Here is a 20,137-nt window from a genome sequence, read left to right as displayed (position 1 = left end):
CGGAAAGAGTACTTCACCACCTCAACAGAAGGCCAGTGTTCCTTTGTCTTTCCTTCCCTTTTATTAATGAATGTTACAAGTGGGTGTTATTTTTTTTGTGTGTGTGTTATTTTCTCCGGTCTTTTTCCTTCTCATCTTCATAATGTTACTTTTAATCACTCATTTTTTTTTTCCTTTCTTTTTGCTAACTGACTGTTGGCTAAATTTTCAGTCTGTTTTACGGGTACATTCCTTGCGTAGTACATTATTGTGTGTGTGTTTTGTATACTTTGCAACGCTTTTTAGGCTAAATATGCCCTCTTTTCTACTTTTTTTCTTTTATCGTTTATTCTTTTATTTTCTTCCTTTCTTTCTTTCATTCTTTCATTCTTTCTTTCTTTCTTCTTTCTTTCTTTCTTTCTTTTTTTTCTTTCTTTTTTTCTTTCTTTCTTTCCTTCTTCTTCTTTTTGTTTTCTTCTTCTTCTTCTTCTTCTCCTTCTTCTTCGTCGTCGTCGTCGTCGTCATCGTCGTCGTCTTCGTCGTCGTCGTTGTCATATTCTTGTCCCTCTTACAGCTTATAAGATAACTACTACTACTACTACTATTACGTGAAACCTTTGTTTACTCTCCCCCCTCCAGCCTGTCCCAGCATGTACCTGAGAAACCTCACCCACCTGGAGGACCTGTGTGCCTGCGCCAAGGTGTCCGGCTGCCTCCACCTCTCCCTGATCTACGTGGTGAGTGTGCCGTGAGTGTGTGGGTGGAGGGGGGTAGATTGCGAAATATACTAAATTATAATCATAGATAGATAATCATAAGTAGTAAGACTGATAGCTAGGTAGATAAATAGACATAATTAAAAATGGACAAGCAGACAACTAGAAAAAGACACCCAGATTAACACGCAAATAGGCAGTCAGACTCGGAGACAGACAGACAGACAGACAGACAGACAAACAGATAGACACAAACAAATAGACAGAACAGCAGAAACATCTAGACAGATACTATAAACAAAATCAAGTAAAGAGTTTAAAAACGCATACCAACACGTCCTTCACAATGTAATCGTTTTATTTTTCTTTCTCGCAACAGAAGGACGAAAACGAAGAGCGGTACCTTCAGAGCCTCTCGTTCCCTCACCTGCTGGAGATCACCGATTACCTGTTTATTTACGACGTGCCCAGACTCAGCACCCTCGGCAAGCTCTTCCCCAACCTCTCCGTCATCAGGTACATCATTCCTTTTCTACTACTACTACTACTACTACTACTACTACTGCTACTTTTTTCTACTACTACTCCTTTTCTTTTACAACAAGGGAGACAGCTAAAGGGCACAAAAAAGTAAACAATAATAAACAAAAATAGCCCGCTACTCGCTGCTCCCAAAAAGAATCCAAAGAGGTGGCCGAAAGAGAGGTTAATTTCGGGAGGAGAGGTGTCCAGATACCCTTCTCTTGAAAGAGTTCAAGTCGTAGGCTTCTACTACTACTACTACTTCTACTAGTACTACTACTACTACTACTACTACTACTACTACTACTACTACTACTACTACTACTACTACTACTACTACTACTACTACTACTACTACTACTACTACTACTACTACTACTACTACTACTACTACTACTACTACTACTACTACTACTACTACTACTACTACTACTGCTGCTGCTGCTGCTGTTACTACTACTACTACTACTACTACTACTACTACTACTACTACTACTACTACTACTATTTATAATACTACTACTACTTTTTCATCTTCATTTTCATTATCTCTAATTCATGTTGTTCTGCTTCTTTCCCTAGCTTTGGAATTTCCCACATTTATTGAGAGATGCTATTTCTTCATGAACAAACGCTCGCTCGGCCCTCTGGTCATCTTTTCCTGCGGGCGCTTTTTTTCGAGATCTTCTTGAATGAAATCTCTCCTTCTCCATCTCGATTTCTCGCTTTTCCTTTTGTCTTTAACTTCCATTTTTATTGCGTTCTTTGCTGCACACGCCTCGCTCCTATCTCTATTCTTATACCTTCCTTCACAATATATAGTCACCCTCCCACCACTCCCATGGAAAAATATCGGTCACCTTTCGGAGGATACAGTAGAGAATAAACGAAACCTCAAGGGGCCACCACACATCTGAGTGACCAGAATCACTCAACTTTGACATTTTTCATTTTTTGCTAAAATTGTTCTTTGTCCTAGAGCTACACATAGTAGCTCTCAAACATATATAGATTCCATATTACACATTCCCTGGCAAATACAATGCTACCCCCCACATCTTTACCAGATATAGTCTAGATATGAGACACACACACACACACACACACACACACACACACACACACACACACACACACATAAAATAAGAATGTATACGAACGTTTTCTATCATCTCAAGACATTAGACAATGGATAAATAAGAAGTTAGACTAAAGTAACGTGATTTTCAATAAGATAAGGTATTTTCGTTTTCTCAAAACTTTTTTTTTTTACTTTCACGGCCTCCTCATCCTGCCATTTTTGTTATACAGACCTCAAACTTTGCACACTTTATGCTTGCATACATGTGTGTAAAATGACGCAGAGGATTTCGATTTACAATGACTGGCGGAATTTCTGGAATTTTTCTTATTCTATTAACATTATGTTCAGAGTGGCATTTTCAACCTTTTTTCGGAGTGATAGGAGAATTTTTCCTGTGTAACTTTATTGTTGAATGCTTATAGAATACAGAATACCCTAAGCTAAATATCTCATCAACAAAGAAATTCTCGATTTTAAGTAGCTTTTCAAAGCGCAACATAAAAAAAAAAAACTATTTATAAGCCAATAGTAATGAAACTTGGTCAGCTAATGTAAACGCTCATGATAAACACGGTGGAGATAAGATTTTGGCTCTAAAAACATCCTGGGAAATTTTGGCACCACCTGTTTGGTGTGTTTTCGATAGGTTTCATACTACTTCTTGTGATGGGGCAAGATGTATGTACGTAAAGGCTGACTCTTCAAGTATTGTCCTCTCTCAGCCTTCTCGTTATGAGAGAGAGAGAGAGAGAGAGAGAGAGAGAGAGAGAGAGAGAGAGAGAGAGAGAGAGAGAGAGAGAGAGAGAGAGAGAGAGAGAGAGAGAGAGAGAGAGAGGAGAGAGAGAGAGAGAGAGAGAGAGAGAGAGAGAGAGAGAGAGAGAGAGAGAGAGAGAGAGAGAGAGAGAGAGAGAGGAGAGAGAGAGAGAGAGAGAGAGAGAGAGAGTAACACTGTCCTGCTTTGCCTCCTCCCCAACCCTCGCTTTTAGAATGAAAAGAAAATTAATCATAAAGAAGAAAAGAGGGAATTGGCCAGGGAAGGTGAGGACGCCATACTCCTCCCTCCCCTCCTTCTCTTTTTACTCTTCTTCCTTCTCCTCTTCCCCCTCTTCCTCCTCCTTCACGTCCATCCCTCATCCTGCATGACTCCTTGAAATAGAGAGTCAGCGTTGGTTCTCGTGTTGACATGAATACAGAAGGCAGCCCCAGTGTTTATATTTTGGTATAGTTTAATTTTAATTAAAAAAGACAGACTACAAAAAAAAGGTCATCCTTTGTTTTCGTCGTGTTTACAAGAATATATTTACAAGTCACGCGCGATGCTTACGTGCTGATGTCTTCTTTCTCTCGATAGGATAAGAAGACAGCCAAGGACAACAAGAGAAGAACAGCCAGATACTATTACAACTACATTTGTTAAATATCTTTCGACTTTTTTTCTCTGTGACTTACTACTGGTCTTTTTAATCCTCGTTAACTCTATCGGATAATGTTTGTCGGGCTCATGTGGCATCCAGCGGTCAATAATTAGCCGTAATTATTTGAAATTACGAAATTCTCATCAAAATTGTCACTGACTTATCAACCTATCCACTCCATGTTAGCACTCCTGCCTCCCTTCATCAAGTCCCCATGCCCCTTGAACCATTCCAGAAAGTAGAGTCGAAACTCGTGGCAAACCCAATGGCTGGGCACACAACGCCTTATCGTTTGCACAATGGCCCATGCTAAGTTCTTGAATCTGGCACACATCCGGTAATATGGCCGAGGCTCTAATTTTGTTTTGCCGCTGCCCTGTGTCCTGTGCCATGAGGAAAGACAGCCTGTCCGTGTATAATGGTTCGGTGGTTCAGTTCACCAGTTGCGGTTAAAAATGTTATTGTTGGTAGGTACTCCAGTCCAGTCATCACGCAACTTAGCATTGATTGAAGTTTTGTTCTTACATATGTAATTAGTTGCTAGTGTGAATAGAGATACCACTTGTTACTGTGCACAGCGCGAAGAAACGTTCGTTTTCCTCTTATCCATTACGTTTATAATACTAAAGACAGTACGAAAAAGAAACAAAACGTTGACCTCGCTCCTTTTAACCTTCGTTTCTTCATGATTGACAGTGAAGAAAGATAATCATCAGTCCGATACATATGCACAGAACGTGGCGAATAATTTGTTTGATTTTATGGTATGTGTAAAAATTAAATCACATTAAACATAAAAAAATTAAACGTCACGGGCTGGCGGTGCCCCTTTCTTCTACGTACGTTGTTGGATTGGAGTGACAACAGATGGTGACCAGACGGTGCAGCACCGAGCGTGTCTTTCATAATTTATTCCCGAGCGAGGGTGTACGAGTAAAAATAACATTAAAGCACAAAAAGGAGTATATATCGGAAATGAAACGCGGATTTGTCCGCGAGCGTTTTCACGGTTCCATTACACTTTGTAGAGGGAATAAGGGTATTTCTTTCTTTGGATATTTGCCTGACAGACAAACAGAGTAGCGGACACGTATACAACAGACAGACTGTAAAGAGAAAAAACAGACAAATACAAAGACCAACAAGCACACACACACACCACACACACACACACACACACACACACACACACTCTCTCTCTCTCTCTCTCTCTCTCTCTCTCTCTCTCTCTCTCTCTCTCTCTCTCTCTCTCTCTCTCTCTCTCTCTCTCTCTCTCTCTCTCTCTCTCATGATACATGCCTGTAACACCTGGACGTCAATTTTTCCCTCCCAGGGGCGAGAGAGTCTTCTACAACTACGCACTCGTCATCCGGAAGATGCGTGACCTGCAGGAGGTCGGACTGTTCTCTCTGACGGCGGTGCTGCGGGGCTCCGTCAGGGTGGAGGGGAACCCCAGGCTCTGTTTCGCCCACACAGTCGACTGGGACGCCATCACCTCCTGCCGCTTGGACAGGAACGTCATCAAGGCATGTAGGAAAGAGAGCAGTGTGTGTCATTCGTGGTTTTGAGCACATTCATCATTATCAACATCAGCAGCAATTTTTTTGACAAAGGCCTCTCCTAACGTTTTCCACCTCTGATATTAGGGCACTCCGTCCTGCATCAGGAAACGTTCTGATTCATCTATCCATTTTGTTCTCGGTCTGCCCTGAGTTCCTTAAAATCTGAGTTGCCATTCTGTTACTATGGTTGCTTGTTTATTATTTGTTCTTCTCATGATATGACCTGACCAAGTTTATTAGAACGTTTATGTCTTTGATATGTGGGTCACAGAAAGAAACCAAGGTCCACGTCACAGTAACTGTGACCTTAGTTCGTAGCAGCCAGGGCAGATTTATATAGTATTGTTAGTTTAGGCTTATTCTGTCCCTTATGATTGTCTTTACCGATGAAACAATTAGATGAAGGGTTGAGGCCGGCAATGTTTGGCTCTTTTTGTCAGTTTGTTTTGCGTCGGCAGGACTTCAGTGCAGGAAACTACAGACTCTTCCGTTGACTAACTAGTGTGTGTGTGTGTGTGTGTGTTTGTGTGTGTGTGTGTGTGTGTGTGTGTGTGTGTGTGTGTGTGTGTGTGTGTGTGTGTGTGTGTGTGTGTGTGTGTGTGTGTGTGTGTGTGTGTGTGTGTGTGTGTGTGTGTGTGTGTGTGTGTGTGTGTGTGTGTGTGTGTGTGTGTGTGTGTGTGTGTGTGTGTGTGTGTGTGTGTGTGTGTGCGACTGTGTGTGTGTGTGTGTGTGTGTGTGTGTGTGTGTGTGTGTGTGTGTGTTGTTTGGTTTTGAATTTCCGTGGACTAAACCCCCAAATTCATGCAATCTAATAGCGTATCAGTAATATTGTGTGCATTAATACCAAAGCAATACCAAGGCCAGCATGCTCATACAAATGTAAACTAAGTATGATTTGCTTTTATAATGTTGCATGTCAATCTACAGTGAACGTTTTTGAAGGCAAGTTTAGAATTAAGAAGAAATTAATGGTTGTTTGTAGGCGGCATTTGTTAAGCTCTATTATCTTGGAAACCTGTGCAATGTGATTGGTCAACAGTGCTCTTCCTTTGGTTTCTTAGAGTGATCAAGTTCCCCTGAAGACAGGGAACACTGCCAACAGAAAGCCTTCCTCCTCGTTCCCTGCATTAGCAAAACCTGTTTTTTCGGTCCCTTTTATTGTGTAACAAACTATGATATTTTTCATGTAAAAAGTGGCTCAGAATGTCCCGTGGGAACAAGAAGGTGTGCATACGTCAAACAAGTAGGTAGCTACATAGTCGATTTTGACATATCCTAGATGGTATGTATGTAGGGCCTGTGCGGTGCCTGAGTGGTCAGCTTAGGAATTTGGTGATCCTGAAGTCTTGTGATCGTGTCATACCGTTGCCAGCTTGAAATTTCCAGCTATTTTCGAATACCCGAAGACTACCCGTTTGCTCTCCAGATGACCACCCTTCAACCCACAGCGGCTTGTGTCAAGAAAATCACGTAGGGGAGGGGCGGGGGAGCAGCATGGACCAAATGGTATGATATAACGGCGCAACTATAAACTATAAAAAAATACGTGTTCGCGCCGCTAAGGACCGATCACCAAGTCCCTGTCATATACGTAGCCTACCGGCGCTATGAGCCACACATAAACCATTGGCTTAGTAAGGGCACTCTAGATTTCATTAGGTTTGTTTAGAATGTGTGCATGTAGTCCAATAGCCAGACGGGACGAAATTAGTTCGACTCAGCTGTGAATTCCGTTGCCACAGCAATGCCAAAACTAACTCAAAGCACAGAGTTACCTACTATAGGACTCACCTCCAACTTTTCCCCTCGTTGAGAGGAGAAACTCGGCTCTGCAGCTCTGGAGCAAATGAGCGAGTTGAAGAAGCTGTCATCGTGCGTAGTGGTGAGGGAGGAAGTGATATGGTGTACTTGATCGCTGGTAACGTCGGAGAGCAACAGTGTCACGTGTTATTGAATTTATACACTTCATTGCTATTATTCTAAAAAGCGACACATTCATAGGACTATATAGCATTATCTAATGCATACAGAATATTTAATACATAATTTCATTTAGTGTATTGCTGACATGAGAAAGAGAGCGATGGACTGGGGATGATGCGTCAGAGCTGTGGAGACGCGCGCATTCCCCCCCCCCCCTCCCCCCAACAATATGATGGGATTCCCGCACAAATACAGAGTTGAAATTCAATAACAATCTGGGATTTTAACTGTCCTAACGTTGGCTAGGTCTTGCTGACTGGGACTCCAACCACTCACTCATATAAAATGATCCAATCGGTCGCTACAACTAAACAATATCCCTGAAGACTCGACAATGGCGAACGTAAAACCGATTTTCGTAAAAGGAAATTAGAGAGTTGTCTTAAGCTACAGGCTCATAAGTTTGACACCAGTAGCAGGTAAAAATCCTTATGATTATTAGACAAACCTCTCAGCTTTCTAGATAATTATGTAATTTCCGATCTCCTGAAGTTTCCTGCTTTACAAATCTATTGGACTATATATGAAAACTGAGATGATCCCATCCCCAACTGTACTATTTATCTGGACTTCCAGGAAGCCTTTGAAGAGTTATTACACGAGCTCCTTAAGAAACTACAGTCAGCAGGTATAGGAAGCAATCTGAATCCGTGGAAAGAGGTTGGTTCACCGGTAGAAAACAACGAGTGTTATTCAACGGCCTTTTGAGTGGCTTCCAGTCACTAGTGGAGTACCGCAAGGGTCAGAGCTGGGACCCATTCTCTTCATCATATACATCAACGACTTAGAAACAGGACTGAAATCCCCCCTAGACAAGTTTGCTTACGACACCAAAGTGGGTGGAGAGGCCTTTACGACTGCGAAACTATCCAAACGGACCTTCATCAAATCATTCATTGGTCTGAAAAAGTCAAGCACTTGGGATCCAGAAATATTGATCATAAAAACAGTATACATGGTAAGCCTCTGCAGGTCGTGCAGAAGGAATAGAATCTTGGGAGTCACATTCAGCAGTGAAATTGAAACATTCAAAGCACTGTAAAAAAAGCATTTTAACATTGGCAGTATAATCCTCGGGTTCATAGCGAGGAACTTTGCGTGTATCGCCGCCAAAAATAATGCTGTCCTTATATAAGTCAACTGTAAGACTTCACCTCTTGACGTCGATCCCTCCAAGTTCCTTGGTCTAAAAAACAACCCAAGAACTAGAAACTGCGGTCTATTTACTCAAGCGATGTGGCAGGAATTTTTCTCCTACAGAGTCAACCGTAAGTGGAACAACCTTTCTGCAGAGGTAGTATGTGCGAAAACTGTCAACTCCTTTAAAAATCGAAATGACCGTTACTTCGTTGCGACAAGAGTAAAGTGAACGCACGTACTGCAGTGGTTTCATTTGCCCTGCGAGCACTGAAGTGACTGCAATGCAGATTAAATCATTTGAGTAGGCAAGCTCTTTATCAGCCAATAAGTTGGCATTCTGCCACCGGTATTTTCATGTTTCTGTGTTTCCACCGTCTGTATTATCCTTCAATTTTTAATATCTTTTTATCGAATTGTCTTTCTTCTGGATATTCTTGTTCTATTCTCCCTTCCTTTTCCTTATTTCTTTTCTCTTTTTTTCCTTCTCCCTCGCATTCTTTTTTTTTCTATAATGATTTTTTTAATTCTATCCTATATACCATTCATTTTTCCTTCCTTTCTTCCTTATTTCCTTTCTTCCTCCCTTTCTTTCTTCCTTCCCTCCCTCTTTCCTTCCTTTCTTCTTTCCTTTGTTCCTTAATTCTTTCCTTCCTTCCTTCCTTCGTCCTTTTCTTCCTTCCTTTTATTTTTCATAATATCCTTTTCTCTTTCGTGCTTTTTTCTTCCCTCCAGGTAGCGGCGGCGGCGGCGACGGAGATGTAGTAGTAGTAGTAGTAGTAGTAGTAGTAAGAATGCGTCTGGAGTATGCATCTCACGTGTGTGGGGCTCCACTCACACCGCACTCTTGGACAGAGTGGAGTCAAAGGCTCTTCGTCTCATCAGCTCTCCTCCTCTTATTGATAGTCTTCTACCTCTTAAATTCCGCCGCCATGTTGCCTCTCTTTCTATCTTCTATCGATATTTTCACGCTGACTGCTCTTCTGAACTTGTTAACTGCATGCCTCCCCCCCTCCCACGGCCTCCCCACACACGACTTTCTACTCAAGCTCATCCCTTTACTGTCCAAATCCCTTACGCACGAGTTAACCAGCATTTTCACTCTTTCATCCCTCACGCTGGTAAACTCTGCAACAATCTTCCTTCATCTGTATTTCCTCCTGCCTACGACTTGAACTCTTTCAGGAGGAGGGTATCTGGACACCTCTCCTCCCGAAATTGACCTATCTTTCGGCCACTCCTTTTAACTCTTTGTAGAAGCAGTGAGTAGCGGGCTTTTTTTTCATTATTGTTTTTTTTTTTCCCTTGAACTGTTTCCTCCACTGTAAAAAAAAAAAGCAGCAGTATCCCATCACAAAGTAAAAGATCAAGTATCTTCAAGGCTCGAAGATGAAAAATTAAAATAAATCTGTCAAAAAAGTTCAAAAAAATGGCGGCCGTATAAAAAAGAGAAAATAAAGAAAAGAACAGTAGGTGTTGCTAAGTTTCATTAAGTGATGTAATTTACTTTCGCTGGTGCTGTAGTCACACCTTGACGGATAGCATAAACGGACGTCCGACAGATCAAACATTTGCAAAAGAATATTATCCGGTGATGAAAGTTGCCTCCGTTGCTGCCCGAGGCTGTCAGATTAGATTACTCTCACACCTTACGTTAACGGACGTCCGACGGGGAGCAAAATTTTCAATCCGTTCGTCTCCTTTCCCATGCGTTTCTTGTTCATTTCTCGTTCAGCGAATACGTTCCCTCTCAGGCAAGGTCCGTTCAATCCGGCGGAAAGTTTTGTGCATACACAAAACTTTCAGCCGGATTGAACGGACCCTTCTCAAGGGGACCGTGCCGCCCGCCCATGACGGCGTGGTGGTCCCCCGCTGAGGGACCAGGGCGTGCCTCTTACGATAGCGATGCCCTTCTCAAGGCGACATTGCCGCCCGCCCATGACGGCGATGCGGCCCTCCGCTGAGGGACCAAGGCGTGGCTCTCCTGCAGAGCGATGTCCTCAAAGGGAATGTGCCGCCCGCCCATGACGGCGTGACAAACGGCCTCGGAGCGCAGACCTCAACCCTGAGTGACCAGGCAGTCATTCTCCGGCAGGCCAGCCATTCCCAACGTCTGTGACGCCCAACCTTGGCGGCGTGGCGGACGGTCACGGGGCAAGGGATTCCCCACTGGAAGAGACGACGAATTCGCTTGGGTAAGGGATCATAACTCAGGATACGGGAAAACCCCGAGACTGACGAGCTCTATGTTCGATGTTCCCGAGCTAGGGAAAACTTCTCAGAACGGTATAAGTGCTCCAGACGAGCATTTTTTACCATCAAGGCGAGAGTTTTTCCTCAGCGAATATATCTAGTACCGCTGCCGCCACCGTCGCCAGTCTGTTCTGTGCTTACCACAGCCTCGTTGTGGCTCGAAGATTCGTTACCCACCTTGCAGTCCCTGAGGACTGCAATACAGCACCACTCCTGCGGCCCCGCTTTGCAAGACTTACTACTCTGGCTTCCCCTTGTGTCTAAATCCATGTTGCAAGAGTTAACCAGCATCTTCATTATTTCATCCCTTTCACTAGTAAACTCTGGCACAGCCTTTCTTTGTCTGTATTCCCTCTTTCCTATGACTTGAACGCTTCCAAGAAGGGAGTATCGACACTTTTCCAACCAAATCTGACCTCCTACTTTGCTCTCTATGCGGGAGCAGTGCTATATAGTGTTGTTTTTTTCGCTCATGAGCTGCCTACTTTAATGTGAGAAATTAGTTAATCCGCTGAAAACAGTTTCAATATGCTAATGACGAATGGAAAAAAATAGGTTTGGGTGGGTTCTAGCGTGCGCAGAATTGTTTATAAATGGGCAGCCAAATTATCAGAGATACAACCCAAGAATACTAAGAGGAGTCAGGCTCCGTAGAGAGATGTAATTAGGACATTTACCAGAGCAGGATGCAATACACTAATTCAGAGGTGATGATATTGGAAAAGGCCTTTAACATGCAGTAGAATGCTATTGGCTGCTGTTGCTGATGGTAGTGACTAGCCGCTAAGTGGTTTTCTATCATTTGTGTCTCCCGCTGCAGAAAAACAAACCCCAGTGTGATGAGCCTTGCTCGGAGCGATGTCGCGGCGCCAAGAAGTGTGATAGGCTGAGGTGCTGGAACCAAGATCGCTGCCAGATCTGTGAGTACCAGTGTGTGTAGGGCAAGGGGGAATGGTCATGTGTTCGGGGAGAATTTGATGAGCTTCACCATGGAAGGAACTGGAGTGAACCTGTATCTGTCTGTGCGTGTTCGCATGGGCTGTGGAGTGTCATCGTATCGTGTTGTGCAGGTAGGGTGAGGACTGAGGGGGCAACAGGGTGCGGTGTTGCTGATTAGTGATGAACGAGGTCCCGAAGTGTGTCAGGTTCCGATGACAGAGGTCAGGCATGAGGTACTGTTGCAACTGGCTCTTTTGAAGTTGGGATATAAGGTGCCCAGCGTTTGTCCGAATTCCCACTTCTGCGCGCATTCCAACTAATGAAGGTAGATGGTGTTGAGATGGTGCCTTGCTGTTGTGCTCACCAACTACCTCCTCGAGGAAAGAGATGGAAAGGAAGAAAAAAAACGACGGCATCCAAACTACACAGCTGACAAATTCTAGAGAACCACTCGCTGGTGCTGGTGTGTCCGAAATGGTGATCTTGTTGGGGTAGTACTCCCTTTTCTTCACTTTGATTTCCCTAATGAATCACTATTGCTATGATCACTAACTCTGTTGTTTCGTGCGACAGTCTTTGTTCCTCTGCTCCGTAAAGTGCTTAATCCAAGGGAGGTCTGCTGGATTGATCTGTATAGTCTTAATTGGAAAAACTGGTGATTGCCCAGGGTGACCGGGGCCAGGTAGTTATTCAATGTCCCTGTGACGTCGTTTACTGTTAGGACCTCGACCCAGTGGTAGCTCACCAGCCAATCCCCAAACCGTCACATCTCTGGGTAAAGTGTGGGGCGGAATTTCTTGTGTGCCGCGTCACACTGGTGTGAGATGGTGGAAGAGGAGGACCAGAGGACGGATACATGGTCACTGTTGCTCATAGGTAGGAAAGGCTGAGAGAAGAGGCAGCAGTGTCAGGCCGGACATGATGACAGTAATGTTCAATTTGTTTTGTCCCCACAACACAACTTTAGCACTAGCGATGCTCACACGCAGTGTCCACTGCGGTAATGAGGTGGTTAACGAATGAATAGTAATGAGGTGGCTAACCTATGAGTAGTAATGAGATGGTCAACCAATGAGTAGTAATGAGATGGTCAACCAATGAGTAGTAATGAGGTGGTCAACCAATGAGTAGTAATGAGGTGGTCAACCAATGAGTAGTAATGAGGTGGTTAACGAGCAGGGTGGGTGGCTCGTTACACAGATAATGACTGACGAAACCTGACTGGAACGGCGAGTAAAACTGGTCCACAGTGCCTCCACATTATTGGGCACGTTTACATTTAGCGTTGAGGGTGGAGAGTTCCCCGACTACACGCTAGCAATCCTCTACCTCTCCGGAATTCCCTGAGGCGGTAAAACACACTGCACCCGTCAACGTCACCCAAATTTGAGTTCACTTGCGGTGGTTTAGTGATCGCCACTATGTCAGGGTTAAAGGGTAATGACTTCATCAAGTGTGTTGCTCAGGGAAGTGACACATGTAACACCGAAGGCAGCTCATGCCAAATGCGCAGCACATCAAAATGCTTGTATTGTTCGTGTCATACAGTAGCCGATTTTTTTCCGTTTTATGAATACTCATCACTAATTTAATGGGCTGCTTAACATACCGTCCTGCTTGGTGGCCACTACTGCGAAATAGTTTGTTTTCTGCGTGTCAAGAAGCGGGGCGAGACTTGATTTTTTTATTTCATTTTGATATATATATATATATATATATATATATATATATATATATATATATATATATATATATATATATATATATATATATATATATATATATATATATATATATATATATATATATATATATATATATATATTTTTTATTTATTTATTTTTTTTTTACGTTGTTGCCTATTGCGCCGGTAGGCATCTTCCCGGTGGGGCCTGATGGTCGGCCCAAGGCTTCTTCCAGGTGGGGCCTGATGGTCGGCCCAGCCCGTTCTGGCGCAGGCGAGTGTTTATAGTGGCGCCATCTTGCATTGGCTCATGCTGCCCCCCGGAACTCGTTCTTGATTCGCTTGGACGGCTTCCTCTAGAGTCCGGGTTGATGGGTGGTCTTCAGGACAGCATGTGGGTAGTTTTAAGCCACTCGGCGGTGACTGAAAAATCCGAGTGGTAGCGTGAGGATTCGAACCCGCGTCGTCCATCACGCGGCGAATGTGGGTCCAGTACGCTATCACTTCGGCCACCGCTACCCATATATATATATATATATATATATATATATATATATATATATATATATATATATATAGATATATATATATATATATATATATATATATATATATATTATTTTTTGCTGTATTATCCGTTTCCTCATTCTTAGCGTCTCTTTGGATGATAACAAAACTGGTACCTATGGAATATGAAATTTATGCCCGGATGTCTGCACTGTGCCGGGAAGATTGCGTGTTATAATTCGTTTCTTTTCATTATTTTGTGCATTCAGCCAACGCTCGTAATACTTTTTATGGGTTGAAAATTTGAGAAAAAAATTGCATTACATTTTTGACAATCAAGCAGACCAATTAGCAGTCATTTCCTGAGAGCTTGACTTGTGAGATGCGTTTTATGAGGTGTGCGTCATTTAGTTTGTGGTTTAGAAACTTTAGGGCGTTTGAGGCACAAAAAACTGCTGTCCTAGAAGGAGAGCGTCGAGTGGAAGCCAGTGTGTTGAAGAGAAGGCGTGTTCCGTCGTGTTTTCATGGACTGGTTTGTACTACATAATATTAATAATTTCCTTCAGTATGGAAAACGTTACGAATTCTTTGTATATCCTTAGAAAGCCTTTACATGTTCTATACGAGTCGTTTGTGTGTGTGTGTGTGTGTGTGTGTGTGTGTGTGTGTGTGTGTGTGTGTGTGTGTGTGTATTCAATTTTTTTAATGTTATTTCGGTGATGAGATTACGTTTTGTTAACCTGTTGTGTAACCGTGATGTTCAAATTGTGTTTATCTTGCTACTCAGATTTAAGTCGATTTACTCCTTGCTTTAGAACACATTATATTCATCATCATCATCATCTTCATTATCATTAGCAATATCATCTTTATCATCGTCATCATCATCAGCCTTTACTATCCACTGCAGGACGAAGGTTTTCCCCAATTCTCTCCACCTCTTATCTGATGTTAGTATACTCCATCCTGCCGTGGCTGATGCTTTAACTTCATCTCTCCACCTGGTCCTCTGGCTACCCTGACCTATCCTACAATTTCTGGATATCCCGCTTAATTTGGTGACCCCCTGTTATCTGTTATAAGCATGATATGCCAAATCATACTTCGTACTATAAATCGTCATTAGAATATATTTGATCTTTGTCTCTTTTCAAATCCATGATGCTCGCTTCTCTCTCTCTGTTTTACCGACTATTTTCCTTTTCATTCCTCTTTATGCGCTTCTTAGCTTTTCCTCTTGATCTCTTCCGAGGCGCCAAGTTTCTGCACCGTTTGTCAGGACTAGCACAATGCACTGATCTTACACCTTTCTCTTCAAGGAGGATGATACTACGATGTTTACTAAGAGCGCTCCTACTCATTTCCATAATTTTTTCAATTTCTTTCGTTTGGGCTCTAAGTGCACTGGTCATAGATAGGTGCATTTCCCTACTCAAGTTTTTCTTTCCCGATCATTATTTGTCGTCCTTCAACTGGTCATTGCACATTACCGTTGTTTTCTTCATATTTCTTTCTCTTCATAACTACTTTCTGATTCTGTGTATTTTTTGATAATTTATTGTAAATTTACTTCAAAATCAGTTAGTTCGAGTATGTTATCTGCAAATCTAATGTTGCTAAAGTATTCGTCGTCTGTCCTGATTCTTATGTTATGCCAATCTGTTTGTTAAATTCTTCTTAGCAAGCCTTTAATAATATTGGAGATACCGTGTCGCCTTGTCCAACGAGTTTCATGATGGAATTTTCTCTCGCTTTAATATAAATAAGCATTCTCAGTCTGGGAAATAATGCGAATGTCTTGTCTATCCTTGTAAAGCCTTCACTTGTTCTATATGAGTGCAGCTTTTTTTTGTTGTTGGTGTGTGTGTGTGTGTGTGTGTGAGTGTGTATCGGGGTTGAGGTGGACGCAGCACCGGCCGCGGGTCACGGCCGCACAAGTGTAACAGACTGTGCTACGCTGCTGCTTCCCACACGTACACCTCACCCGGACGCCCTCTGCCCTCCGGGAACGCAAAGTGCTGTTATTGATACTCATTTCTCGCACTTATGATGGCAGTTAGCGCGACTTCCGCTGACTGGCCTCCCACACCTCTTTTGGGGTGCGCTGCAATGCTGCGCAGGGCTGCGGTGCGGTTACCAATGTCCTGCGGTCGGCTTTGCTTAGTAGCTACTGATGTTTCTGTGTGAAGTGTCTGAAGAGCCTGTTACTGAACGAGGTGCTGATATGAAATTTATCGGCTTTTATTTAATAATACAAAACAGATATTGTTGCGAGTGTATGCTCTCCCACGCACGAGGATGCGCTCACATTCACACACACACACACACACACACACACACACACTCACACACACACACACACACATTGCCTGTCTGTTTCACAGTAGGGTAGGGTAGGCGGTGGCCGAAATGGTAGCGTACTGGGCCCACATTCACCGCGTGATGGACGACGCGGGCTCGAATCCCCACGCTACCACTCGGATTTTTCAGTCACCGCCGAGTGGCTTAAAACTACCCACATGCTGTCCTGAAGACCACCCGTCAACCCGGACTCTAGAGGAAGCCGTCCAAGCGAATCAAGAACGAGTTCCGGGGGGGCACCGTGAGCCAATGCAAGATGGCGCCACTATAAACACTCGCCTGCGCCAGAACGGGCTGGGCCGACCATCAGGCCCCACCTGGAAGAAGCCTTGGGCCGACCATCAGGCCCCACCAGGAAGATGCCTACCGGCGCAACAGGCAGCGACGTAAAAAAAAAAAAAAAAAAAAGTCTGTCTGCCCGTCTGTCAGTCAGTCAGTCTGTCTGTCTACCCGTCTGTCAGACAGTCAGTCAGACTGTATGTCTGTCTGATTGTCTGTGTCTGTCTCTGTCACCCACTCTGTATGTGTGGGTGGGTGGGTGGGGTATAGAGTGTGTGTGTGTGTGTGTGTGTGCAGGCACCCAAATACACCTGCATTATTAATAGTCTGTGTGTGCCAGTTTGTGTAAATGTATGACCTAATTCTTTATTGATTTTACGAATGAAAATTAATATTACTAGTGAAAATCCCTGTCATGCAACATTTGCCTGGACGCCATCCTGTAAACGCTAATCAAACGTTGTCTCGGTGAGGATTCCAAGTCGAGAGCAACGCCATAGAGCCGATGGGGCGTGATGGCACCTCAGTTCTGGCCGTCCCATTCTCAGGGCATGTCGTAGTGGTTGCGCTGCTGGCCCTTCGTGACGTGATAAAGTGTTGTTGCATTGTAAGGGAAGGGGGGAAGGAAAGAATAGTGTTTCATTCTTCCGCCACATTCTCTTCCTTTCTCTTTCGTTAATATTTGAGTGTCGCAGTAATGGAGTCGCTGCATGGCGGCTCGTGACGTGATAAAGGCTTTTCGCTTGGGGAGGGAGGGAAGGAGGGAGGAAGGGAAGGAAAGAGTTAAATGCACTTTTTTCCTTTCTCCCCATACGTTGATGATGCTCGTGTGTCGCAGAAATGAAATCGCTGGCGCCTTGTGACGTGATGGAGACCCGTCATGCCAGACAGGATGGGACGGAGGGTGGGTGAGGAGGTGAGGAGAGGCCCTTGATCCCCCGATGGTGTATCGCACGGCCCTCGCTTTCTCCTCCCTCCTCTTACATTAATGCTCCCCCTTCCCGCTGCCTCTGCTTCCTCCAGGACGTCCCTCCCTGGCCGGCTGCTCGTTGGCCAGCGTGGCGGCGAGGGCGGGCAAGTCACGGTCGGGATGCGCACGCCAAGCCACGCCATGCCGGCAGGAGACTGGCGGTACAGGCACGGCACGCCCCCTCGAGGGAGAGAGAGAGAGAGAGAGAGAGAGAGAGAGAGAGAGAGAGAGAGAGAGAGAGAGAGAGAGAGAGAGAGAGAGAGAAGGGGGGGGGGGGGGCGAGGGTATACAGACAATCTCTTATTCAGTGGAAAACATAGAAAGACATACACATTGGAAGGGAAGAAGATACGCCCCATCAATTTAGACGCTTACTGACAAGATCACTTTATTGTAGCCGGGGAAGGGAACAAATAGCTGTTATATACGACCCGAGGCAGACAGACAGACAGACATGCCGGCACCCAGCACAGGCGAGACGAGTCAATACCAGCCAGTCATGCAGGTGTTGCGCATTCATAATTTTTGCGTCTGCATGGACTAATGATAATGATATACCGTCACGGGTTTAATTGACTGCTCTTTTGTGCTAGCGTGGCTGTGTCTGTCTTTTTAGGGCATTGGGATATTTTCTTTTGTTATGTCTGGGCATGAACTAGAACAGGGTGGAAATTTAGATTTTTTTATGGGAAATATTTTGTGACTGATCGATTAGCAGTTTGCGCTGGTGTGACTGGTGTTGGATTATTGGGTTCGGAAATATCTGGGAAGACTTTAAAGATGGGAGGAAATTTTTCCTCGTGCACTGACAAAAGTTTGATTGATATCTAGAACAGAATTTGCGTAATAGTATTTAATTTTTTGTTATTGATAAGTTTTCTATATTTTCTTTCATCTGGGAATGAACCAAAGGGAGGAGCAAATTTGTTCTCAAGGGGGAGGAATTTCATTGCAATGAGATGAGTTTGATGATTTATTAAAATGGTTTATTAAATTTACATGAAGATAATCTGTTTCAAAGAATTTTTTATTGTTATGTCTGAGAATGAATGAAAGAGGGGAGGGGAACTGTCTTATTATCAACGGTGGATTCTCTTATATAGAAATAATACGGCTACACCTGTTCACCTTTCCCCCCAGTGTGCTCCGATGGGTGCCAGGGACGATGTGTTGCCGGGCAGGCCAGCGGCACCCCCACCACCGCGATCTCCACCCCCACCGCCCCCACCACATGCGACGCCACTCCTCTCCACGAAGTCTGCCCCTTCTATTCCTCTCCTTCCCTCGCCCCCTCTCTTCAGGTATACACCAAAACCTTCCCATCCAAACACGAACGCACACACACACACACACACACACACACACACACACACGACATATACTATCGGTGCAGTGTGATTTTGAAATTGTGATACTATGTTGTTCTATATTTTATAGTGTCAATAGTTATTTTCCAAATGCTCTTTTCTCTGTCTGGATTTAGAAGACCCTGAAATAATGAATTATAGTTTATTATAAAAAATGTTTTCATTTGCTAATGAGAATGAAGTTTCGTTCTTCTTCGTCCACAGTGTGTCTGGAACGTTATGAGCGAGGCGGGGCACCCGGGCGGGGCGTCTGGAGGCACCAGTCTGCTGCCGGACAAGCTGTGCCGCAGGGGGCTGACGGTCGCCGCGACGCACCCGAGAAGGCAGTGGTGCGGGTGCCAGAGGGGTGGTGGGTCCTGGCCTCAGGTCTCAGTTATATATATATATATATATATATATATATATATATATATATATATATATATATATATATATATATATATATATATATTTTTTTTTTTTTTACACCAAAGGAGGCAGCTCAAGGGCACAAAAAAGAAACAATAATAAAAAAGCCCCTACTGCTCCCTAAAAATTATTAAAAAAGGTGGCCGAAAGAAAGATCAATTTCGGGAGGAGAGGTATCCTGATACCCTCCTCTTGAAAGAGTTCAAGTCGTAGGCAGGAGGAAATACAGATGAAGGAAGATTGTTCCAGAGTTTACCAGCGTGAGGGATGAAAGAGTGAAGATGCTGGTTAACTCTTGCATAAGGGGTTTGGACAGTGTAGGGATGTGCATGAGTAGAAAGTCGTGTGCAGCGGGGCCACGGGAGGGGGTGAGGCATGCAGTTAGCAAGTTCAGAAGAGCAGTCAGCGTGGAAATATCGATAGAAGGTAGAAAGAGAGGCAACATCGCGGCGGAATTTAAGAGGTAGAAGGCTATCAGTAGGAAGAGGAGAGCTGATGAGACGAAGAGCCTTAGACTCTACTCTGTCCAAGAGAGCTGTGTGAGTGGAGCCCCCACCACGTGAGATGCATACTCCATACGAGGGCGGACAAAGCCCCTGTATATGGATAGCAACTGTGTGGGGGAGAAGAACTGGCGGAGACGATACAGAACGCCCAACCTCGAGAAAGCTGATTTAGCAAGAGAGGAGATATGAAGTTTCCAGCTGAGATTTTGAGTTAAGGATAGACCGAGGATGTTTAGTGTTGAAGAAGGTGCCAGCTGAGTGTTGTCGAAGAATAGGGGATAGGTGTTTGGAAGATTGTGTCGAGTTGATAGGTGGAGAAATTGAGTTTTTGAGGCATTGAAGGACACAAGGTTCCTTCTGCCCCAATCGGAAATGATAGCAAGGTCTGAGGTTAAGCGTTCTGCAGCCTCCAGTCTGGAGTCGCGTACTTCCTGTTGTGATGGTCTTCTACTGAAAGAAGTTGAA

General features: G+C 44.0%; 1 protein-coding gene across 1 annotated transcript in view; it reads left to right on the top strand.

Annotated features, from left to right (window-relative positions):
- The window catches only part of LOC127006426 (uncharacterized), a 50,202-nt gene that overhangs the window by 23,618 nt on the left and 6,447 nt on the right, over positions 1–20,137 (top strand). Inside the window, exons 2-7 of the mRNA XM_050876378.1 lie at positions 619–716; positions 1,075–1,211; positions 5,050–5,242; positions 11,472–11,571; positions 18,532–18,692; positions 18,963–19,107. Of these exons, the coding sequence (XP_050732335.1) occupies positions 619–716; positions 1,075–1,211; positions 5,050–5,242; positions 11,472–11,571; positions 18,532–18,692; positions 18,963–19,107 (834 nt within the window). The remainder of the gene's footprint in view (positions 1–618; positions 717–1,074; positions 1,212–5,049; positions 5,243–11,471; positions 11,572–18,531; positions 18,693–18,962; positions 19,108–20,137) is intronic.

This window comes from Eriocheir sinensis, chromosome 32 (assembly GCF_024679095.1).
Source record: "Eriocheir sinensis breed Jianghai 21 chromosome 32, ASM2467909v1, whole genome shotgun sequence".
Taxonomy (NCBI): domain Eukaryota; kingdom Metazoa; phylum Arthropoda; class Malacostraca; order Decapoda; family Varunidae; genus Eriocheir; species Eriocheir sinensis.
This window is presented reverse-complemented; position numbering and strand designations above follow the sequence as displayed.